Genomic DNA, 22041 nt, shown 5'->3' with positions numbered 1-22041 from the left:
CTGCAAAGCTTTAATAAAAACAATTTTTAAATCTGCTTGAGATTTCAATTGATACAGCTTCCTGCACAGCAGCTAATGTTTATACTGCACTTTGTGCTCAGATTTAAGTACCATCGATGCCCTCAAACATTTTTTTTCTTTTAGACAAATTGTTTTCTTTCCTCAGCTGTTACTTCCTAATGGTATGAAAATTTCACATCCACTTTCTCTTATTGAGTAACCCAGGGCAGGATTTAGACCTCCTGAAACCTATGGACTTTGCCAGAGGGAGAAGGTTAAAAAAAAAGGAATTAAATCTGGATGCCAGACCCCCAACCATCACCTGCTCTAAGCCAGAGACAGCAGAAATCTCAATCCAGTATAAATCCAGACTGGCTGGTGGCTGCGGGGTGGTGGCATCGCACACCCCAGTGTGAACAGCCAGGTCTCTGTACCAAAAAAACACCGCTTCAAGGGGCACTGACTGCATGCCAGCAGAGCCCTTGCTCAGCTGCAGACTGGGAGGCCTGAGGCATCGTGATGGCACTAGGTGTTGATGTGAGAATCTGCTCATTTTGGTCCCCTCCTGCAGAGGATCCCAACAGCTACAAAGCTGCACCAGCACCTTGCACCAGCTCTGATCTATTTAGGGAGGTGTTTAAGGCACACAGAGGCTAAATTTCCATTCAATGCAATGCTCTAATTAGAAAACACCACTCAAAGATCAGACATATGTGACTCACAAATTAAGAGCAAACGGTGAAGAACAAAAACTGGGATGTCAAAATCTATTCTGAATGTGACTTGTGAGGCTGTGTAGGGTAAGCTAGGGCACAACAGGAACCAGGGGAAGTGAGAAAGAGAGCAGATGATAGCTTGGTATTTCTGATATCAAGGCAAAAGGAGTCACGTGTCAGCTGCTGCAGGGGGTGACTGATGCCGGTGGTTACAGCCCCCTGTTGAATTGCTTGTTCTCATTTATAGTCCCTCTCCACAGGTAACTAAGAGACAGCAAGTATTATTGATCAAGCTGCACCAGGCACCAAAGTATCCATTTAGAGGTTTGGTAGCGCAGGAGAGGAAACGTAAATGTGGTCTGGAGGGTAATCCCACAAGCAAAGCACGCAGGAAGAGGAATAAGGAAGCCTCACGTAAGAAGTGTGCCCTTCTTCTTTTCAGACTTCTTTCCAGAAGTCGAATGCTGATTTCATTCCTGAAAAATCCCACAGACAACCAGCCACAGGATGCAACGCTACTTCAGTAAATCCAGACAGGATACCGGCACTGGGCTTTGTCTGCTGCGCAGAAACCACCAGTACTAAAATCAAAAGAACCAGATTGAGAGAGGGGGGAATAAAACAACCTTAAACACTACCTTTAATGGTCAGGTTCCAAGTTCCAGCATGCACAAGTCAGACAACTTCAGAACTAAGCTTCCCCAGCCATGTTTAGTTCGGTTAAGTTCACGTTTGGTTCTCTGCAGCTGCACCATGATCAGTTTGCCACCAGTGTGTCCTGGCACATCCTACCTCTGTCACCCCATCCTCATCCAAACCCGACTCTGCTATGCCCAATACATGTGGTGGGTGCCCTGCAAATGAGCAGCTGCTCAGCGTTTGTTATTTTTTTACCTTCAAAGCTCTTTGTGTGGCCCTAAGCCTTGTTTGCAAGTTGCTTTCCTGCTCCTGCTGTGCGTGCAGAACCGTTCACTTCCTCCCAATCCTTTGTGAAGTGTTCATCTGTATGCATGTACTACACAGCCTTGGGTCCATTTCTGTGCGTCACCCTGAGATGAAGTCCCATGTGGAAGGTTACTCTCCCTGTTTTACACCGTGTTCAGCGAGACAGGGCAAAGTTGAAATAAAAGTGATGTAACATTTAAATTCTCCTTTAAATATGTGGTCTTTGAGATGCTCAACACTTTGTCATATGCAGCAAAGGCTTGCTGCATAATTGAGGGCCTGCTGTGCTTGTTCCCTGCGATTCTGAAATGAATCCAAGGGAAATACAAAATTCAGTGAAATTTGCTTGTTTGTCTTCCTTAGGTTCAATTCAAAATCTCTAATGATGATAAATAAATACATAAGATTCTGCTGTGCTCATCAGGAGGATCCGGAAACATTGCAAAGCAAAACAAATCTGTCCCTTGAAATCCTTTCCATCTTGGGGAGTTCTCACTTCACCCCAAGACAGTGAAAGTTCAGAAAAGTCCCGTATTCCTGAAAAGAGCCCGAGTTTGGAAATCATTGGGGGATGTTGTAGAGCCAGCACCTGGCGCTGTGCAATGCCCAGGGTGCTGGGTGCAGCAGGAGAGGCTCCTGTACAGCACTGACCCTCGCAGCAGAAATGGTTCGGGCTCCTTCCATCACGCTGCTGACGGCCAAACATCTCCTTTGGAGCTGGATGGCAAAGCACGCTGTGATGCCTGCATCTTTCCCTGACTTGATTTCACACTTGCTGGAAAAAAATGGGTTCTGCGTAGCTTTCTGACTCTGAAATTTCTTAGAAGACCTGATTTTATTTTGCCCTGTAGCTTCTTTATGCTTAAGGGGGCTGAGATTTGGTCTGGCTGTAATTTACTGCAATTTTAAACCCTATTACCCCCTCAGCATGGTGCTCTATAAACGCAGTGCAGGGCCTTTAATTTTCTAGACAAAGGTATTATTTGACTTCCTTTCATAGTCTAATTATTACTTAGCAAATATCATGTTGTGGTGAGTATTTATGGATAATTCTCAGATAATACCTAATTATATGGCTAATTCTTATAATGATGGGAAAGCCTCAAAGATTCAGAGTCCAGATTCTTTAGACTATCTCCGAACTGCAGATATTTCCCTGCACTTATAAACTGAGCTACAATTTATGATTTTTTTTTTCCGTTTCTAGAATATAAAACAGCTCTTGCTACAGTATCTCAGACTCCTCAATGGAATTTGGATTCACACATAGGTATGGACTGCTTTGAACTGAGTGACCTGACACAACTCGAAACCTGATTAACTCATCAGATAGCCTGAGTATGCGAACAATTTATGCAACAGAAGGGGCAGACCTTTCAGAGAATACACTCTTAGGGGAAAGTGGTCTGTGCTAAACGGAGACAAAGGTTTGACTCTATCAAAATTTCTAATTTTCAAAAACATGCGATGGGATGGATAGAGCATGAAGAGAAAGGGGAGAAGTTAGAGCTGCTTTTCTTAACCCTCGTGAATTCATAACTGTTCCTTGCTGGAAGTGCTTCCCTGAAATGCAGGGATCTGCAGCATGCTGAACTGCTGCGCACTGAGTAAGACCAATCAGACAGACAAACTGTGTTTCCTGTGCAGTGGCAGGGCTGAGCTCCAACCTTCATAGTTCACGAAGTTAGTTCATTAAACCACTCTTGACATCTTGGGCAGCTCCAAATGAAGTTTAGTCTTATCAGGTAACAAACAAGTTCTTGGCCTCCTGGACTTGAATCTCTGAGTCAATACCTCTCCCAGCTGAGGCTGTGGACATAATGATTAATTCACTGCTGGCTGCCTGGGTAAGTGGCTACATAAATACAGAAGGAACGGTGCCTAGGCAATCAGACACTGCAACCTGGAGACACATCGAAATGCAGAGATACTTGGAGAAAGACAGGCAGGCAGGTATAGGGCTGTAAGAACTCTTTTGAATGGGTCGGAGCCCTCCTGCATTGACAAAGACCAGTAACAAATGTTTAAGGAAGAACAGGGCATGTTTAGATCTCTCTTCAAATCATGGCAATCATAAACAGACTGTATGTGGACCACTGTATTTTATTGCTACCAGTGGACCTGTCTCCTGTGAACCTTCTCATCATAAAGAAATGGATGAGGTGAAACCTCAGTGACTCTGTAAGTGTCAGGGGGATGCCACATTCAGCCAGGGCACTGCGGTGAAGGTGAGCAGTTGAGAACCTCACCTCTGGAGTGGTTGCAGCATGGTTTGTAGCGCGGCAGTCTGGGTTCCACTGTCAGCATCACCATAGACTCAAGCAAGGCACTTTGTATCTCTTAGCCTTGATTTACCCCTGTAAAATGAGTTTAACAGACTACTTCATGAAGTAGTCTCAATTAATTAGCATTTGTAAAACTGCTCTGAGATCCCCAGATGAAAGGCTGGCCTGGAATGGCAAATTGCTAATGATAATTAATAGTTATTCGTGAACACTTTACAGAATTCCAAATTATTTTCTGGGGGAAAGAAAGTAGGGATAGAGGCTCTCAAGACAGAGACCACAAAAAAAAAAACTCACAACAGCTACACCTCCCCGCCTGCCCTGCCTCCTTCCCCAGCATTAATCGGAGGAGCTGACACCTCTCACGAGCGGAGGAAACGAGATGTCACGGAGGCCCCAGGTGCTCCTGTATTCTCCGCACGTTCCTCCTCCGGCACTCAATGTAGCCGGGGAAGGGTAGGAAGGGGGAGTGAGACAGCAGGAGTGGGTGAACAGGGGTGTTACACTTCTCTCTCAAATTGATGCAAAGGCAGCCCTAATTAAACAGATGTTCTTAATAATACTCTGACAACTGTCCCTGCTTTAATTTGCTTCAGAGTAAAGATTAATATAACAGTGCAACAATACTTTACAAGGGGAGAAAAGGGAGCTGAGCTAATAAAAGGCAGTAGCTTACATGGTATATTATTGCTTTTCTTTCTGCTTGTCTGGCGAATATTTACCTCCTCTGGGAGCAGTTTTCATATTTATTTGATCACTCCTCCAAGCTAGAGCTGACTTTGTGGTACATTGCAGAAGGATTAATGCCAGGGCCAAGAGGTGTGCTGGGTACACAGTCACATCAGGGTCTCCATGGTGATTCTCCAGCAGGAGCAAAGATCCCGGTGGCACTGAATTTAGTGGCACTATTAACCACGAGCCATGGCTAGCTGAGAGTGAATTCCAGGTTCCTGTAACAGGAAAATTCTGAAGGATGGGCGGGTGGGACGCAGAAGACAGGAGACCGCTCTCCAGCTGATCCTCCGACCAAAGAAGAAGCTTCTCTCACCTCTCATATCTGTGCTGGATTAATTTCAAGTGAGAATGGCTGCATTTTTGCCCCCCGTTTTCCTTTATGCAGAAGGCCAAGAGCCGTAAAATAAGAATGTCACACCTCTTTTGATCACCCTGAGTTTCCCTGGGGGTGATGATGTCCCTGCATGCAGCCTGGCTGCCCAGCAGTATTAAATCTGTGCCCATCCATGTGGTCCAAGGTTCGGAGTATCCAAATCTCCAACATCACAGCCTTCATACACACAGTGACACTGAAATCCTGGAGCACAGTATTTGAACTAACAGGTGATTTCACTTTGATTATAACCCTGGGTAGGCTTGTTAAATAATAAAACAAGCCTTATTGTTATACTGACTTGTGCCTGGTTTAAATTCGCAAGAATTTAGCAGCAAGAAAGAAACTAAGAAAGAAACTGCTTCTCTCTGTAGCAGCAGAGCTGTCTCTAGTCACTGCAGATGAGTCTGAAGCTTTTTTGGTTCAGGTCATTCAAAAAGGCACCAGCCCAGAAACAGGAACAGACTGCAAGTCCTTCATTTTTAAAAATACATTCACTGCCGGAATAGGATGCTTCACACCTAACAATGCAGCATCTTCTAATAGTGTGTGTAGGCCAACAGACCAGCCCTGTGAAAGGAGAGAGAGAGCAGCCCTGGCTGAATTGTCATCCATTCCAGGCGCTCCTCAGCACAAAAGGTTATTATGAGGGAGCGTGGTTTCGCTACCCTGTGCCTGAGCTGAAATCGCCTGCAGAAATGATTTGGCACCTCTGCAAATAATGTCTGTCACCGCTGTGTGTGCTCTTTGGTGTCAGCTGCTTCCTCAAGCTGCTCTCCTCCGTCTGCAAGGCGCCCTGCTCGCCTATCTCCTCCTGGCAGCTTGCTGCTGGGCACAGCCTGGAGTGGAGCTGAGCTTGCTTTTACCCGGGACCCAGGGCTACAGCTCCGCATCCTGCAGCTCCTACAAGAGCAAACACACGTGAAAGTCTGCGTGTGGCACAGAGCTCAAACCCGACACTTGGTCCCTTGGTTTGCCAGGTGGATGCACAAATTATCTCGTTCCAGCAAGAAACGAACACAAATGGGAAACAGCTGGCTTATGGATCACCTCATTAAATTTTCCACCCCAAATCTCTTCCTTCCCAACAGCTAGGAGAGGAACTGTGCCGAGCACTGGAGGCGTTATAAGGCACGTGTATTGGCTGGCACAGCGAGAAGCAGAAGCAGAGAGCAAGGAAGAAGACATTGAGGGAATGGAGACAAGGTGACAAATAGAAAAGGAGGGATCTATGGCAATGGAAAGAAGGAAGGAAGGAAGGAAAGGACCCTCTCTCTCCAAGGAATATGGGTTACCATTCAACTATTCTTTAAATATTTTAAAGCTCTGTTTGTTATGCAATTTGTGAAGCTGTTTACGATAATGAAGTCCTTAGACAATAAGGGGGAAAACTGAAGAAAAGAGCAGAAGCTGGCAGCTAAGTACATTGCCCTTTGCTGGAATTAATGAGGCTTGTTTACTTTCTGGCTTTTTACAGCTTTCTGAAATGTCAGGTGTCACCCTGACTATCTTGACAAAAGCACGCTGTCAGCCTCTTTCCCACCCTCCACCCTGTTCCTATACCTCAGCGTCCTCATCTCTCTCCAGACTTTTCCCTCCCAAACCCTACCCACTGACGGACCTTTGAAATTTTCACACTAGGGACAGCAATTTCCATGAATGGACTCATTTTTAGGAGTAAAATATTTACAGCTGTAACATTCCTGGTGCTGTTACACTTAAATGGAGTTAGCAGCATGCAAGCAATCACCATCGCTGGAGTGATTGTGTACAGGAGAAAGCTCTTCAGGCTTCTGCAGCTCCGAGGTTTTCCCTTGATCTCTGCTCCCAAGCAGGGACAAAGTTGTGCACGTCTGCTGGAATTACCGTGGCTAAATTGATGGCTGCTCCAGGCTTGGACTGACCCGCTCTTGTCCTTGGCAATTATCTTGCATCGCTCTGGGCTCCTTGTCCATCTGAGAACTATTCCTAGATCATCTGCAGACCCTGCAAGAATTATGCTGACTAAAAAGTTGCTTGGACTTCTTTAGTTCTCCCACACAACCCCTAGCAGCTGGACAAGTCTTCCAGAGCTTTTGACTGTGGGACAGAGGGAACAGGGCTGCAGGGCCCTGTGCTCTGAAGCGGAGCAGCGTCAATTACTCAGTCTTTACTCAGAAGGTGAATGTGACTTTTAACTCATGGCAACGCTGGCTGGCCTTGATTTAAAGCATTCTCTGGTTCTTCCTTTGCCAGAAGAAAAATGTAGGACACAGGTGGTCAGTAGCCAAAAAGATAAAAAGGAAGAGTGAAGCCTAAGGTAATCACAGAATGATTCAGGCTGGAAAAGGCCTCCAAGATCATCTAGTCCAACCTTTAACCTCATGCTGAAGCCCACGGCTAAACCATGCTACTAAATTTTACGTTCACGTTTTTCTTGAAGACCTCCAGGGATGGTGACTCAACCCAACAGCCTGTTGCCGTGCTGCACAACCCTTTCAGTAAAGACATTTCTCCTAATACCCAATCTAAACCTCCCATGGCACAACTTGAGGCCATCTCCCCTCATCTTATCACTCCCACATGCCTGGGAGAAGAGCCCCATCCCCCCCTCGCTAAAATGCCATGTGTCACAATCCCAAGCTTTTGAGTAATGAGATGTGTACCAGGCCCCAGCACCTACCAAAATGAACACTGCCGGAGTTTGCTGAAGGCAAAACGTAGACAGGAAAAACAAAGGTTTTAGGAGAAGGTATTTTTAGGCAGCATTATCTATGCTAACAAGAAGGTGGTAAATCCCACCCCCAGCCTCCGTTCTTATCAACCCCACGCTCTCACTGTGCTCTCCAAACAAAGATTTATCACTTAAGTATGAAAACAAGTCAGACAAGCACAGCTGCCCTGATGCACGTTTATAGTTACCCCTTTCTTTCGTACCCTCCTGTCTGGTCCTGGCTCCAATGTCCCAGGCTCAGCGAGGAAGAGGAGCGTGCCAAGCAGCTGCTCTCAGCCCGTAACTGTTCCCCAGGCACATCTCAGCCTTGGTGACAGAGGAAGAATTAATACAAGCGTTGCAGGGGCAGGCTGAATTATTTAGTTGCCCCATAAATCAGTTGGCTGGAACACTCTTTGCACAGCAACATCACTGGCCACTGCTCATTTTTCTTCTCCTTGCTAGGGCTGCCAAAGAGAGTCCCAAAGGTTAATGGCAGAAAGACAACGCTCCTTCCCATTCAGGGAAACTGTCCGCTCTCCTTCCCATCACCCCTCTCTATTTCTGCAGCTGGCTGATCCAGACACACAGGTCCTGGGGTGCCCGGGTGCCCAGTGTGCCCCCCACAGCCTTGCCCAGCCTTGCAGCCGTGTGCTCGTGGTGGCCACAACAGGCAGGGAGGCCTGACCCAGCTCCTCACCAATTTTTGGCAATCATTTGGACGTTCTCCCTCCAATGGCTGACATTTCTCTATGTGGGCTGACTCATTTAATGCCGCTCCTTCTGCTTGTGTCCTCAAAGATTTGTCCTCCCTGAGCACAAATACTCTGCTCCATGGGGACCCCATCCCACTGCTGTCCCCGTTGCTGCAGCTTGTTACACGGGAAATGAGTTTCATGCTAACAACTTGGGTTAGTCCTCCAGCTGAGCAAAAAGCATACATGGACCTGCTCCATGGTCCTCCCTTCTCAGGGCACAGACCAGCCCCATAAACTAATGGACAGCCCTAAAAACACTGACTCTACTGGATATGGCAGATCTACCCCTGAATATGGCTGTAACTGGTGAGGTATTGCTGTGTCTCTGGCTAATTCAAGGGCCTCAAAGAGTTTTATGGGGATAAATAAATCCAGCTGTTTTAATTACAGAAAGATCTCCCCGTGCTGCACCAGGCCACTTCTCTCCTACTGTCTGTGCAGTCCATATGCAAGTCACTCTCAGCATCTCCAGGTGTGGGACCCGAGTGGACAATGTGAAATTCACTCAACATCTTTAAATTACACCGAGTTACTGCAGGGTCTAACCGAGTTCCACAAAGCACCGATTCTAACTCAACATTATTCAATTAGTCCATTTTGCTGATTACCATCTGGGTCACTGTTGTCAGGGTTACAGCTGGCTCAGTATTCACCCATAGATCATATCTGAAAATACACCTGGGGAAATGGGGATATTAAAAAATAACAGACCTTGAATGTAACATGATTTCCAAACATTCCCACAGCTGCTTTACTGATCCTAGAGTGAAGCTCAGTTCATTAATTTTGTCCATCTTAAGTAAAGTAAAAATAAAAACATGCATTCCTGTGTGCCCCGTGCTGACAGTGGCTGTGTGATGCAGGGGAGCGCGGCGTGGACAACTTTCTCTCTGACACAGTGTGCATCATGAAGTGGTGTGAACACAGACCTGATGATTTCAAGGGATGATGTCTGCCTGGGCAAAACCAACCAGGTCTGAGGGATTGTGAGACTGATTGGGGAAGTAGGAGATCCAGAGTCCAGGTGAAAGTGACCGTGCTTGTGATTCAAAGAACAAATGCTGGAACTGTGTGCACAAATGCACAAGGAAGAAAAAAACAGTATGGATATTTTTGGTTGTGAATTTGGGATTGTGTGCCTGGCTGCATGTACAAGCAAGAAAGCACATGCCCATGCCAGCCTGTGTGTTGAGGAGATTAAGCTGCACAATTCTGTTGGATGCTAAAAATGCATGGGAGCGCATCGGGAGGGAGCAGGGGGAGAGAATGGAGTGGCACGAATGATTTGGGGATGTGTGGCTGCATAGCCATGTCTCATGGTCGTGCACGTGGCTGTGCATTTGCTAAGTAGCAGCTAAAAGAGGTCAGTTTGGGATAAGCCAGTTGCAAAAATAGGATCATCAGGAGGCTGGAGCTCCAGGTGACAAGAGCAGTAAAATCGCTGCACTTCCAGCCCAAATAAGACCATGTCACAGAAGCACAAAGAGCTTGCAGCTGAGCCCAGGCTGGCGTTACCCTCCAGCCTGTGGTCACAGGGAGTACGTGCAGCAGTCGTGTGAGCACTGATTGCATTATACCCCAGGGAGAGAGTGAACTTCCAGACAAGTCGTTTGTTTTCTAAAAAGGCTAAATCCTTATTTCCTCTGAGAGGTACCACTGGCCTGAAGTTCCCAAGGTCTAAGCAAAGCCATCAGTCACAGTCAACTGGGCCTGGACTGCAGGAAAGTGGCAGTCGTATCTTTCAGAGACAAGTAGGTACATAGGGACAGGCTGTTGACCTGGTAGAAGGCAACTGCTCTAAACAGATGCATGGTGGAAAGGTGTAAACTGGCCTCTATTTCACTTTCAAGAAGAGGACAAGCCAGCTATTTATTGCCTTAGGAGGGAACCTTCTTCACTGACTGTAGATGCAAGAGGCAAGGACCATAACGGAAGGCACAGCAGGAGTAGTAAATGCAAATTAGGTGGTGTTTGGTACTGCTTGACTGTGTTTTGGACCTGATTTACTGTACAACAGAGCTGGACAAACACTGAGTACATAGGAGGTATCCTTGGAGCGTCGTGGATGTGCATCTGCAGAACCAGGGATGGGGTGATAGAGATGGCTGTGCCAGCTGTGCCTGGCTCTGGGAAGCTGCCTGCACGTGGATAATCCAGAGTCCCAGAAGTGCATAAGCTGCTAGATCACGGCCCAGAGTTAAGCTCAGTTTCCATGTGATATCCCTCCTGTGCGAAGCCTGAAATCACTACCCACCACTGCAACGCAGCAAATTCCACCTTGGGTGGAATGTGACAGCTATTTAAGGATGATGCTACACAGTCTGAAATAGGAAGTGAAAGGAGCTCTAAGTTGTGCAAGTCCAGGGGGAATAAAGATAGGCCGAATATTAGCCTGCAAACGGGAAGGCATCCCAGTTCACAGGTACTCAGACATTCAGGTTTACATCTAATCCACCTGGCAGGGACTGATGCCATCCACTGTGACCACAGGACCCCACCAGAGGTACCTAATACACTGATGTGCTTGTTGAAAACCCTTCCTAGCAGTACGGTAACATTTTTTTGCAGAAGTCCCACCCTCAACACTGATCAAACCCAACCTGCTCAGCTCGGTAACAGCAGCACCGTTCAGAAATCTGTCTCCTGCACTGATTCTGCCCTTCATGAACCTCCGCCACGAGCTCATCAGTAAACAGCTAAGCAGAAACTTGATTATAAATGTGAAAGAAGATTTTTCCCTCTGGAGGAAGATTTAATGCAGAGTAGTTTTAAGCTCCTTCTCACAGTAGGTTTTCACAACTTGCTGTTTGAAATCACTCATAGGGAAGTCTGTCAATCTAAACCCCAGCTGTGCTGCCCAGCCCAATGCCTGTTCCTCCCACCAACACCTCAACTTATCTCAGCATTTCAGCATCTTTTCGATGGTTTTAATACCTGGCACAGATTTATGCAGAGGATGGTCAAATATCAGACAGGCAATGTTTCAAAGGGATTCTCAGAGGAGGCAGAGATCTCCGTTTATGTCATGAGTGTTTGATTACCACTCTCTCAACACAGTCCCTTCAAACCAAAGGGCAATTACCGCATGTAGCACTGAAAGCAGAATAGCTCGAGAGTGGCTGGAATCAGCAGAGATCTATTGGTCATGAAAATGTGTACTAACACAGAGTTGGAGAGCTAACCCCGCTCTCTGTGTGCACAACCTCTGATGAGGGCACCTAATGCAGTTATTTTGTTGTTGTTGTTGTTGTTGTTTTTTTTTTTTTCACTACTGCTGCCAAAGCCTCTCCATTCAATTGCTGTTCTGGCCATGTAAGACTAACATACAGCATCTGTGGGAGCCTTCAGGAATCTTCTTATCATACTCCCGTACCGAGCACGCTCTATCTTACAACTGAATTTAATGAAACGTGTTGGAATGCAATCGTTTTCAGAGCTGCATTCTAAGGGTTGACATTGTCTTGAAAATGATAAAAGAAATAACGTACCTATTGGGTTTTCTCTTATCCCTTGAAATGTAATCCTGGGGCTGTGCGTAAAGAAGTAATTGTATTTGAAAAAGAGATGCAGGGCCATGTAAAGTCAGGCTTGGAGAAGCTCTCAGCAGAGGCAGAGAAGATTCGAAGTGGGGTCTGAGACACAGGAAAGGATTGATAGTGAGAGGCATCAAAAGGTGAACTGGAGAAGGAGTTGCATAAGTCACTGAAATAGCATTGTAGATGGAGGGATGAAGGGACAGAATGAGAAAAACATATTACAGAGATGAATACATTCATCTACATGCATATATTTCTGCGTATTTACCTACCAACACTTTGTCTTGTTTTCATATGCCTATGACAAAGCTGCTTCCCTATTCTTTCTCTTTTAGTCTCCTCCTTTCCCAGCTTCTTTCTCCCTCCACATCCCTCTGTTTCTAAACTCGTTCTTCCAATGCATCTCTGCCTCCACTGAAAAACGTTGCTCTCTCCTCTCATCCCCTGAATCCATCACAAGGCACACTTACAGCTATCTGGACACAATGAAATTCCAGCTCCCTGGTACAAAAACAATCACTTCTTTTCATGTAATCTCAGGATTATTCATTTCAAAGGGAGGGAAATAAAATTTAATGAATTTTTATAAATGCTGAGATTTAAAAAATAAATGACCAGGGTGCAACAGGACTTTATTAAAATACAAAGAGATTAGCAAGGTCTCAATCCCTTCAATTATTAACAATGTACTTGTTCTCCAGGAAAGTACCCATGAAAATTTAAAACAGATGAAAATGGTTGTTCGCTTAAAACTGCTCAGTTAATCTGTGAGAAATGTTTTATTCAAAGGCATTAAATGACTACTGCAAGGTTTGATATGCAATAATCCATCATTCATGTGGCACAAACATGGAGATCGATAAAATCTGTCAAAAGGAAAGGTGAACATGGTATCTTTGGAGGATTTCTGCACAGGAGGCTTGTTTCAATTCATGGGATCTCCGAAATCAATATTAAGTCATAGATTTTAGAAACTGGAAGCTTTTTATTTATTTATTTATTTTCCTTTATAACTCTTTTAAGTCTTGGCTCAGAGTTGGAGGCTGCAATAGCATGAGTTGAAAGCAGGAAACTGTCTCAAAAGCTTTGGTATAAATTTTCACCACAGGCAAGGAGATAGCTGTTGGCAATGAGATCGGGAATAGCCGTACGATGGGAGGTTGGAATATGTGCTAAAAAGTCAGCCAAGAAGGAAATCTGGATCTGGATTACAGGCCGTATTGGATCTCTCTCCAAAACCAACTTCAAAGTAACATTGAAAGGACTGGTTTAGACTACAGTGAGAATGGAAACCCGTTAGGAAACATGTCTGGGTCTGTCTGCTGCAGCCAAGTGCAGAATTTGGGGCAGGAGTTCCCTTACAAGCCACGTGTACTATTAGCAGGACTGTGCACCTGCTTGACCCTACAAGTTTACAGCCTGAACTCCAACACGAACAACCTTGTTTTCATTGCTTTGATTGTTTGCAGTAGAATAGGGTCAAAAGACAGCCATCTGACACCAAGGCCATCTGAGCGTAGGGATGTTGCTTTTGTTCTAAGAAAAAACAAAACAGGGAAAATAGAGGAAATCTAGCATCAAAGGAAAATGTTTTGTACATGGTGCCTATTGTACCAGTTAAGCTTTGAGTACAAGGAGTTCTTTTACCCAGCGTTCTTTTACCATTATTCTCGTGGCCAGGCATAAGGTTTATTTCTGCTTTTATTTGAACAAAAGAATTTTTGTAAAAGACTGTTTCCTTACAATGCGCAGTGTAAATGCACGATTCTCAGACGAGATGTGGCTAGGAAGCAGTGCAAGCCCACAGGCTCATGGGGTAGAATCAGAAAGAGGCGTTCACCGGTGTTCTCACCCCCTTACTCTTTGCTTCCTTTCTGTGTTTCTGCAATTACTGTGCTTTCCAAGGTGAGATTAGGCAAGAACAAGCCTGCCAATCTAAGCACGCAGATTAGTTTTATCTCTTATGGATGAGGCTACTCAGTTGATGATGGTCTGTTATCTGTATTCCTAATGAGCAGAGATGTGATGGAGAATCACCAGACTGCAGTGAGGAGCCAAAGCGAATTGTAAGCAGTGTCTGTGTCCCTTTGTTTAGCTTGCTCTGTGGTCTGATAACACCAGACTGGGCAAAGAGCTGCCAAGTAGCTGCCGTTACAGCAGGGACATGCAGCCAAGCCACTCGGCTGAACCACTGCAGCCGGGGGCAGATGCAGTTGTAAGAATGAGATGGTGAGGGGACAGCCGTTTGTTAGTGAAATAACGAGACTGGTAACAAAGGGTACGGAAATACAGCACAGCGACCGTGAGGTAAAATGCAGGCAAAGCCTCTATCTGTTCATATCTTTATGAGGCTAATGACAGAAACAATAACTGTTATGTCAAAGCAGCTCGGGGGCAGAGAGAACCAAGAAAGGAGATGACAATAAATATCCCTTTGGTTCTTCCTGGGTTAGCCTGAACAGCACGCATGGTAGTGGTTTGCTGGGTGAAAAGCACATCTGCAGAAGGAAATCGGTCCTTCCACGTCCTGCTTAGGCATTGCACAGCTGTTCGTACCTCAGTTGTTGGAATAACTCCTTCATGGTGTGCAACAGCCAAGGCACATGGCAGAAGGGCAAAAGCTAGGGGAAAAAATTTAGGGGAAGAAGATGATTCTTTTCCAGTTTCTCTGCTACCGTGGCTCAGAATGGCTCTGCGCTGGTGTGTAGAGGCTGTAAACTGCCTGCTCTCCTGCAAATTGGGGCAGAGAAGCAATATGGAGAAGTGAGCAGAAGTACACAGTGCTTTTAAGTGTCCGTAACATCATCTTTGGTTGATTAAAGAAGTGTTCACATTAATCATATCTTGTGCTTAATGAACTAACACAAATTGCATCAAGCAGTGACTCTTTTATGTAATCTGCTTAGCCACGATATGAACCTCTGCAAGAAAAATAAAGTGCACCACCCAATTGAGGCATTCCCCTCCTTCACTCAGATGACAGCTCTTGGAAGGTTGCAAGTAACGGTGGTTCAAAGGTACCAGTGAAATACGGGCTACAGGGTGCTGCTAGACATCTGACGAGCAGGAAGACACAAACATAGATGGGGAAATGAGAGACAAGTGCAGACAAGAGCTGCGCAGGCGATGTAAGAGCACCCATTTCATCAGCTTTGCTTTGTGCACAGTGAATCCTGGCTCTAGTCAGTGGAAAGAGGCAGCTTCATCTAACTAGAGAGTCCTGGGTTTTGTCCTGACCTTTCATCATTTCTGGTATGTTCAATGCCAGTCTATTTCTGGCTCTGGTTCTGACTCACAGCATGAATTTGGATACATTTATTTCATTTCTCCATGCCTCAGCTTCCATTTCGGTGACATTTAACAAGCTGAAATCACTGATATGTGTGGAGCTCTTTGAAATTCCTGGATAAAAGTAAGGCACCGGCTTCTGTTAAAAAGATGACCAAATTTGTGAATGAATAAACCCAGGGTCAGATAATGTATTGGAAACATATCCGTAAGAGATAATGGAGCATTTATTCATAGAGCCATCAAAAGGCCTGACATGGTCTTGTTGTAAATGGAAGCAACAGTCCATTTCTTTGGGCTCCGGGCCAGTTTATATAAAGGGTGACATATTACTAGAACCAGAAAAGGTCTCCTTTCCATTTTGTGAGGCAGGCTTTTTCATTGCCATATGCTTCTGCTTTTCTATCTCGCTTTTTTCCAATGATTTGAGACAGGTCTGTAATTTATTACCGTGTTCTCTGGCTAGAAAATCTGATCCTAAAAGGATCAGGGAGAATTCACGGTGTTTCTTCTTGCCTTTGCACAGGATTTTCTTGTCAATCTTGGCCCTAGCACCTTGGACACTGGTGCCACCCATTTTTTGTTTGCCTGTTTTGCCTGTGGCAAGGAACTATCTAGTTTTCTGAGGCCTAAAGAACTGTTCCCCTTTTAATGCCAGTTGGGTGAAACACAAGGAATGATGACCTGTGAGGTATGAGCAGTCCTCCTCATCCTACGTGGACTGAAACACAGGGAGCATGCTTAGTGTTGGATTAGAGTAGCTAAGAATCCTTTTTCCTCACTGTGCTGCTGTCGATGAGCCTAAAAGCAGTTACCTAAAGCCATTCTGGCTCTTAAGTTTGCCTTAGGATCAAAAGTGGGCAAGCGTTATCAATAAACAAGCCACTGTGGTGCTCTGTCAGATCCCGCTTCATCAGCTTTAAGTACTGGTTTGATGAAAGTGCATTGGTTAAGTAGTAACAAATCCATTAGACAAACACAACACTCCATGATCTGCTGTATCTTCTTTGCCTGGGGGTGTAAGAAGGAGCAGGACATTACAGGATTTTGCTGTTTCCCCTAGGCTAAATTATTAGCCTTTGGGAAGCGACTTCATGGGCTGGAGGGAGGAGGAGGAGTGTGTTGGCTTGCAGAGCCTCTTCCTTGCAGATCACACCACTTTGGTCAGCTTTGCCCAGTGATGGAACTCCTCTAATTCATGGCTGTCCCTGGGCATCGGTCTGGTGACATCGGTGACATGAAAATGCATCCTCAGAAAGCCCCATCGAGGACCCTTCCTAACTGAGGATCGAAGCATGCAGCCTCACAGCCACAATACCTCAACTTCCAAGTAAAACTGGACAAAGGGAAGACCAGCGATCCCATCCTGCATGGATGCAGTATGGAGCTGAAAGCACATTCAAGGCTGAGCTACACAGTAAGGTGCAAGAATCCTTTTGGTTGTGAATGGAGCAGGCACCCACAAGCAACTTGCTCCTAGAGCTTTTGCAGTTTTGCTGAAGTCCTCGTGGTTTTTCCAGGCATTTCTGCTGCAGTGCAGCTATTTAAGCCTGGTCAATGGCTGAAAAACAGCTTGAGGGCAACATATTGAGGTCCCTTTGTTTGTTTCAGGGAGGATTTTTTCCTCGTTATATTCTTACTGGAAAGAATGATACTGCACAATATTCCTCGATTTAGGGAATCTCTCTGCCAATTCAGCTCAGCCTGAGCCAATCCAATCTACCCATCCATATGCAGAGAGATTCAGGAACTCATCTGAGAGCTGGAAAGTGAGAAAGTAATAATTTTCTAACCTGCAAAGATGTCGCTGTGAACAAGGTTAGGTGAAAGGATTCATCTTCACTGAGCAATGTTTTACTCATGGGATTTTCAAGGTTGGGCACTGGGCTGCCTGGACACTGCATCATTTTTATCATGGCACTTCATTTTTCGTTTTACTGTTAGCACTTGCCTCTTTCCCCTCCCTTTCTTTCCATTTTCAACCTTTTTGTAAATGACCCTGATTTATTTGGTCTCTCCACACCTTTCTCCCTCCCCTCCTCTCCATTTAACTCTCCATAGGAAGAATGAATTTGAAGCTGTGGCAATGCCTCCAGCCTGGACAGGAGGGCTGAGCAGTTAAAATTGGCTGGTGAGTCGGAAGAGCTCAGATGCTATGGCAACAGGCCACAGAGGTATTCAGACAGATATGATAACTGTCATTTCCTTCTCACTCCCTGCTCCGTACACCTCCTTTGGCAAGGGCTGTCTTTGAATTTTGGTTTCAGGAAACACCATTTTTAAGTAAAATAGCTTCATATTGGGGATGGGACACACTGCGTGGGACTGAGAGGTTTTCGTTTGTTACTATAAGCTCCTATGTCCAAATTATTAAGTATTGCAAATATCATAAGGTTTAATTTGCTTCTAAATAAGCAGAACTGATAATTTCATCAATTTCAGTGATTTCCATATAAACTGACATTCTTCAAAATTTAAACTAATGGGTAAATTCCACCTACCCTGGGATTCCACTGGGAGCCCACTGCACAGTTACTGTATGCACAAACACCTTTCATCCTGTATAAAACACTCAGACCTGTAATATTTTACTGCTTTTTATATGAGCAGGTAGATTATAAGAATGACCACAAAAAAAGGAAAACTCAGCTGAAAAAGGAGAGTAGATCATACATCAAACTATTTGTTCCGAACCTCTGGCTGATTAGAAAGTTTGAACATTTAACCTCTTGGAGTTTTATTACTTCCTTAGCCAATGAAACCAGGTGCTGAGGGATGTAGTGACTCACAGTATTGCCAATACTGTATTATATTCCTAGTTCGTATCCTTGGAAAAGTGTTAGCTGTCTTACTGCTCTGAGTACACAAGCATTTTGTTGAGCTATCCAATAACAAATGCAGTTTTTCAAGTTCAATTAAAAAAAAAAGTTTTTTGTTGTTTGTTTTAAAAACTTACCTTGAATTTCCCAACAAATAAACTAATCTGCCCACTCATAAAACCTTCTGGGGACCCTTCCTCAGCCTGTTTCCCTCAGCCTGTACTTTTGTCAGTCCTTTCCTATCAGCTTTGACAAGTTTCTCATCCTGGCTGTTGCCTGAATCCATCTGAAAGTTGGACAGGTTTAGAACCTGAATACCGAGTGAGCTGAACTCAAATCCCAGCCTCAAATTCTCTCCACTCTCTGCATCCAAGCTTTGCATAAATCCCCAGCACCCTGTGCTAAGCAACTTTCTGTATATTTTGGACAAGAGTGAGTTAAAAAAAATCAGAGCTGAAATTCCAGTCTTGCATGTCTGCCATTGGAGCAGATTCACTGCTTGGGATAATTCCTCTGAATTGAACAGCACTAACCCAGGGATGAACCTAGCCTACAAGCCATACGATGCTATGCACTGTAAATCCCCCTTCTCATTTCTTGCCCTGGCTCTACAATATTTATTGTCTGGCCTAGTGAAGCAAGGAGCAGTGTCACATGCTCACGACACAAATATGCTGTCAGGAAGTCTTATGGCCTGGAAGACTAAAATGGAGGCTCAAACATTAGCAGCTTTTATCTAAAAGGGGAGGGAAAGCTCCATTTCCAAAATAGAAGACAAAATATTGAAATGATCCATCACAGCTGATGTACCCAGATGGCTTTATGAAAGAGAGAGACAGAAAATGGATCGCCCAGTTCACCACATTTAAAGCAACAAAGCTGAGAAGGAGATACACCATGCTTGTGCTGCTCCGAAACAAAGGGGTAAACTACAAGTAAAAATTAAGGGTTGTACAAAAGACTTCCCCATATTACAGAATCACAGTACGATACACCTCCAGTGAACAAGACAAAGCCCAAGTAGACAGATGGGCAACAAAGAAAGAGTTAATCTTCGGTGCCTGATCCACAAAGAAAAGCTTCCAACCACGCAGCTGTGGGTTTCCTTAATAATGTTTGCAAAGAAGAAACAGTACCTATATAATGTTAGTATCTGAGATACGGAGCCATTTTTGGAGGACCTCCCTTACTCTTTTTGCCCTTTTAACTTTCATGGGGATTTTGCTTGGCTGTGAATGTTTGGTTTGACCGAGAAATTTCCCAAAGCTATTCTGATTTTTTTCTATACAGTGGAACCCAAAGCAAATTCAGCTTATTTGCAGTAGTCAGATACTGACTGATATATATATATACATGATGAAAAATCCATTAAATATTATCTGTCTGGTACCAGCTCATCTTTTCATCTGCCAGCTGTGTTTCTAAGGTGCTGTTCACCTTGGTATCTAAAAACCATTTGGTACGCCTGAGTCAATTACTGCACCAGCCAGTCCCTGTTACTGAACTGAGCTCAGCAGAGGGCAAGCACTGGTCAGGCATCCTGGTATCTGGAAGGGGGTTATATTTTAACACATCCCCATTTTCAAAAGTCAATCATCTAGATAGCTGGTAAAATGATTTGGGATCCCTCTGGATGAAAGCAGCTATGGAATCTTGGAACAGTTGTCATTACTGCCTTGTGGTCCTTTGTGTGCTTTTTAAGGTAATTAAAATTAATTAATGTGATATTACACAAAATTAAACTGAGAACCACTGCAAGGTCACCCTAACTAATATATTTACTTCTTCACATTAAAATTCCTCCTCTGCCATGTTTGTTGATTGGTTTGTCTGTTTAATTAGTTACAATGGGTGTCTGAGTTGAGACTCTGTTGCCTGTCAGCATAACAAACAAGCATATCCATAAAGTAAATGACAACCTCTCATCTTTTAGGACACCCAACACATTATAAACGCTAAGTGACAGACCCCATAATTGCACGGCAATTGCTGTCTCCCTACTCCAGGGTTCCTGCTCTACATCCTTCTGTCTTGAGCCACGTCATTTTTATTTCTGATTTAGATCTACTCTGCCTGTTACGACCACAGGACATTTTCAACTTCCTCTCAGACTTCGTTAAAGTTCAGTGTGCCGTGGGTTACGACCAGGTTATGAACGTGGGCATTGCCATACTAACTGGAGCACGCCTGGCTACCTCAAATCTCCTAGCGGGCAATGACCAGCGTTCAGAACCAAAGGCAAGATGATAATAACAGGAAATTATAAAACAATCTGGCTACAGGATAAGCAGCTTCCCGAGCGCTGCCATTTGGATGCTGGCTGATAACCCGAGGCACAATAGTGATACGGTGACAATAAACTCTGAAATAAGTCCTGTTCTCTCCACGGGGAGCAATGAGCTAACTGTCTGCCAGGACTCTGGTGTGATGAGGCTGGAACTGTGGGCTATGTCGATAATATCGGAAAATTGCTATTGGCTAACTCTCAGAAAGAGACGCTCTTTAGCGTAACTGGGAATTGTTAAGCTTGGTATTATTGTCATCATTTATCTAGCAAGGGAAAAGAATCACTTGGTTTTGTGAAGGAGGCCTCCCGCAGCGTTCCCTTCTGGCTCTAAATCACACACGTTTAACAGCCGTCCATCAGGTTTGGCACCTCGTGGTTCGGGCCTCAGATGATAAGTCAGAAACTGTAAGGTTAACAGAACATGCTTCACTCCTCTATATATCATTTTTATGAGGGCATTGCTTACCTTAGTTGATGAAGTTCTTTTATCTAGCTAAACAATGAGGACTGGGTCTGTTTCTCTCCTAGCACAGTTCCACAGGCAGGTAAGTTCCAGGTTTCTGTCAGCTGAGATCATAAGCACCCTGGGACTAAACCTCTGGCAGTAGCTGTGTAAGGTCAGTGGAGGAGGATGCTGACGGTGTGGCGCCGTTCAGCTCAGCTGCTGAGCAGTCCCGGGGCTCTACGTGCACTGCCCGCAAACCGCCCTGCTCTGTACGTGCTGAGGTCCCGCACAAAGCACTTGTTCCCCCCGCATTTGCCTTCAGTGCCCCACTATTTCTGCTCACTTGGCATGCCTTCCCTGGCTGGCTGCTTCCTGAGCCTTTTCTACTTCACCACAGAGCAAGTGTTAAAGGAAAGAAAGATATTTGCAAATCTTCAGCGCTTTCCGAGTTGCCTGAATTCCCCCAGCACTAAGGTGCATGTGTGCAGATGCCGATGTTTCCCCAGCGCTCCTTTCAATGACTACGCTCAGCACTTTGCTAGCACAGAGCCAAGGATTATTCTAGTGGAATTACAAGAGACGAGGCAACTCTGTCTCTGCAGAGAAAACAATTTCACAGAAGACTAAACTAAGTTAGGACGAGAAGCAGGGACACAAAGGCAGGGAAAAAGAAGCTGAGCTCTCTTTGCCTTGCCAGAATGAAGAGCCAATTAGGGTAAACTGGCATCCAGAGTATTTTTTTAAAGGACAGAAAGGCATGGAAGCGTGAGGTGATTTGATTCCACGTAACTTTCTTTGCCAGCTTAGTTACCATTGTACCTCCATCCATCCCCTTCCTGGGCCCTTTATTCTTCATGGTGCTTTTCAATGGTCCCACAGAAATCCCATTCTGTGTGATAGAGGAACGGGACGTGATTCAGAGAGCATGGCACATGGGTACCTGAGGAAGCAGGAATGGAGAAGCCTGTGCACCTCAGCTACTGATTTCCCACCTGATTTTGGATAAAATATACGTATTTTGTACTTAAGAAGTCTAGTGACGGGAGCTATGAGCTCTGCTGTGGTTTTGCAGGATTGAAATCACCAGAGAACCAGACAGTCAAGGTGGGAAACAGATAAGAGTTGCCAAATATTTTCCCAGTGCAAAAGCATAGCATCTATG

The 22041-nt window shown here is 44.9% G+C and overlaps 1 protein-coding gene across 3 annotated transcripts in view; it reads right to left on the bottom strand.

Moving 5' to 3' along the window:
* B3GAT1 (beta-1,3-glucuronyltransferase 1) overlaps positions 1-5154 on the bottom strand; it is an 84819-nt gene extending 79665 nt beyond the window's left edge. Inside the window, exon 1 of one of the 3 annotated variants that reach the window (XM_068659100.1) lies at positions 3911-5154. In XM_068659100.1, coding sequence (XP_068515201.1) covers positions 3911-3974 — 64 coding nt within the window. In that variant the 5' untranslated portion in view covers positions 3975-5154. The remainder of the gene's footprint in view (positions 1-3910) is intronic. The other 2 variants (XM_068659102.1, XM_068659101.1) reach the window with 2 other exon arrangements.
* Positions 5155-22041: the final 16887 nt, after the last annotated feature.

Source organism: Anas acuta, chromosome 23, assembly GCF_963932015.1.
Source record: "Anas acuta chromosome 23, bAnaAcu1.1, whole genome shotgun sequence".
NCBI lineage: Eukaryota > Metazoa > Chordata > Aves > Anseriformes > Anatidae > Anas > Anas acuta.
The sequence above is the reverse complement of the archived record's forward strand: the minus strand, read 5'-3'. Positions and strand labels throughout refer to the sequence as shown.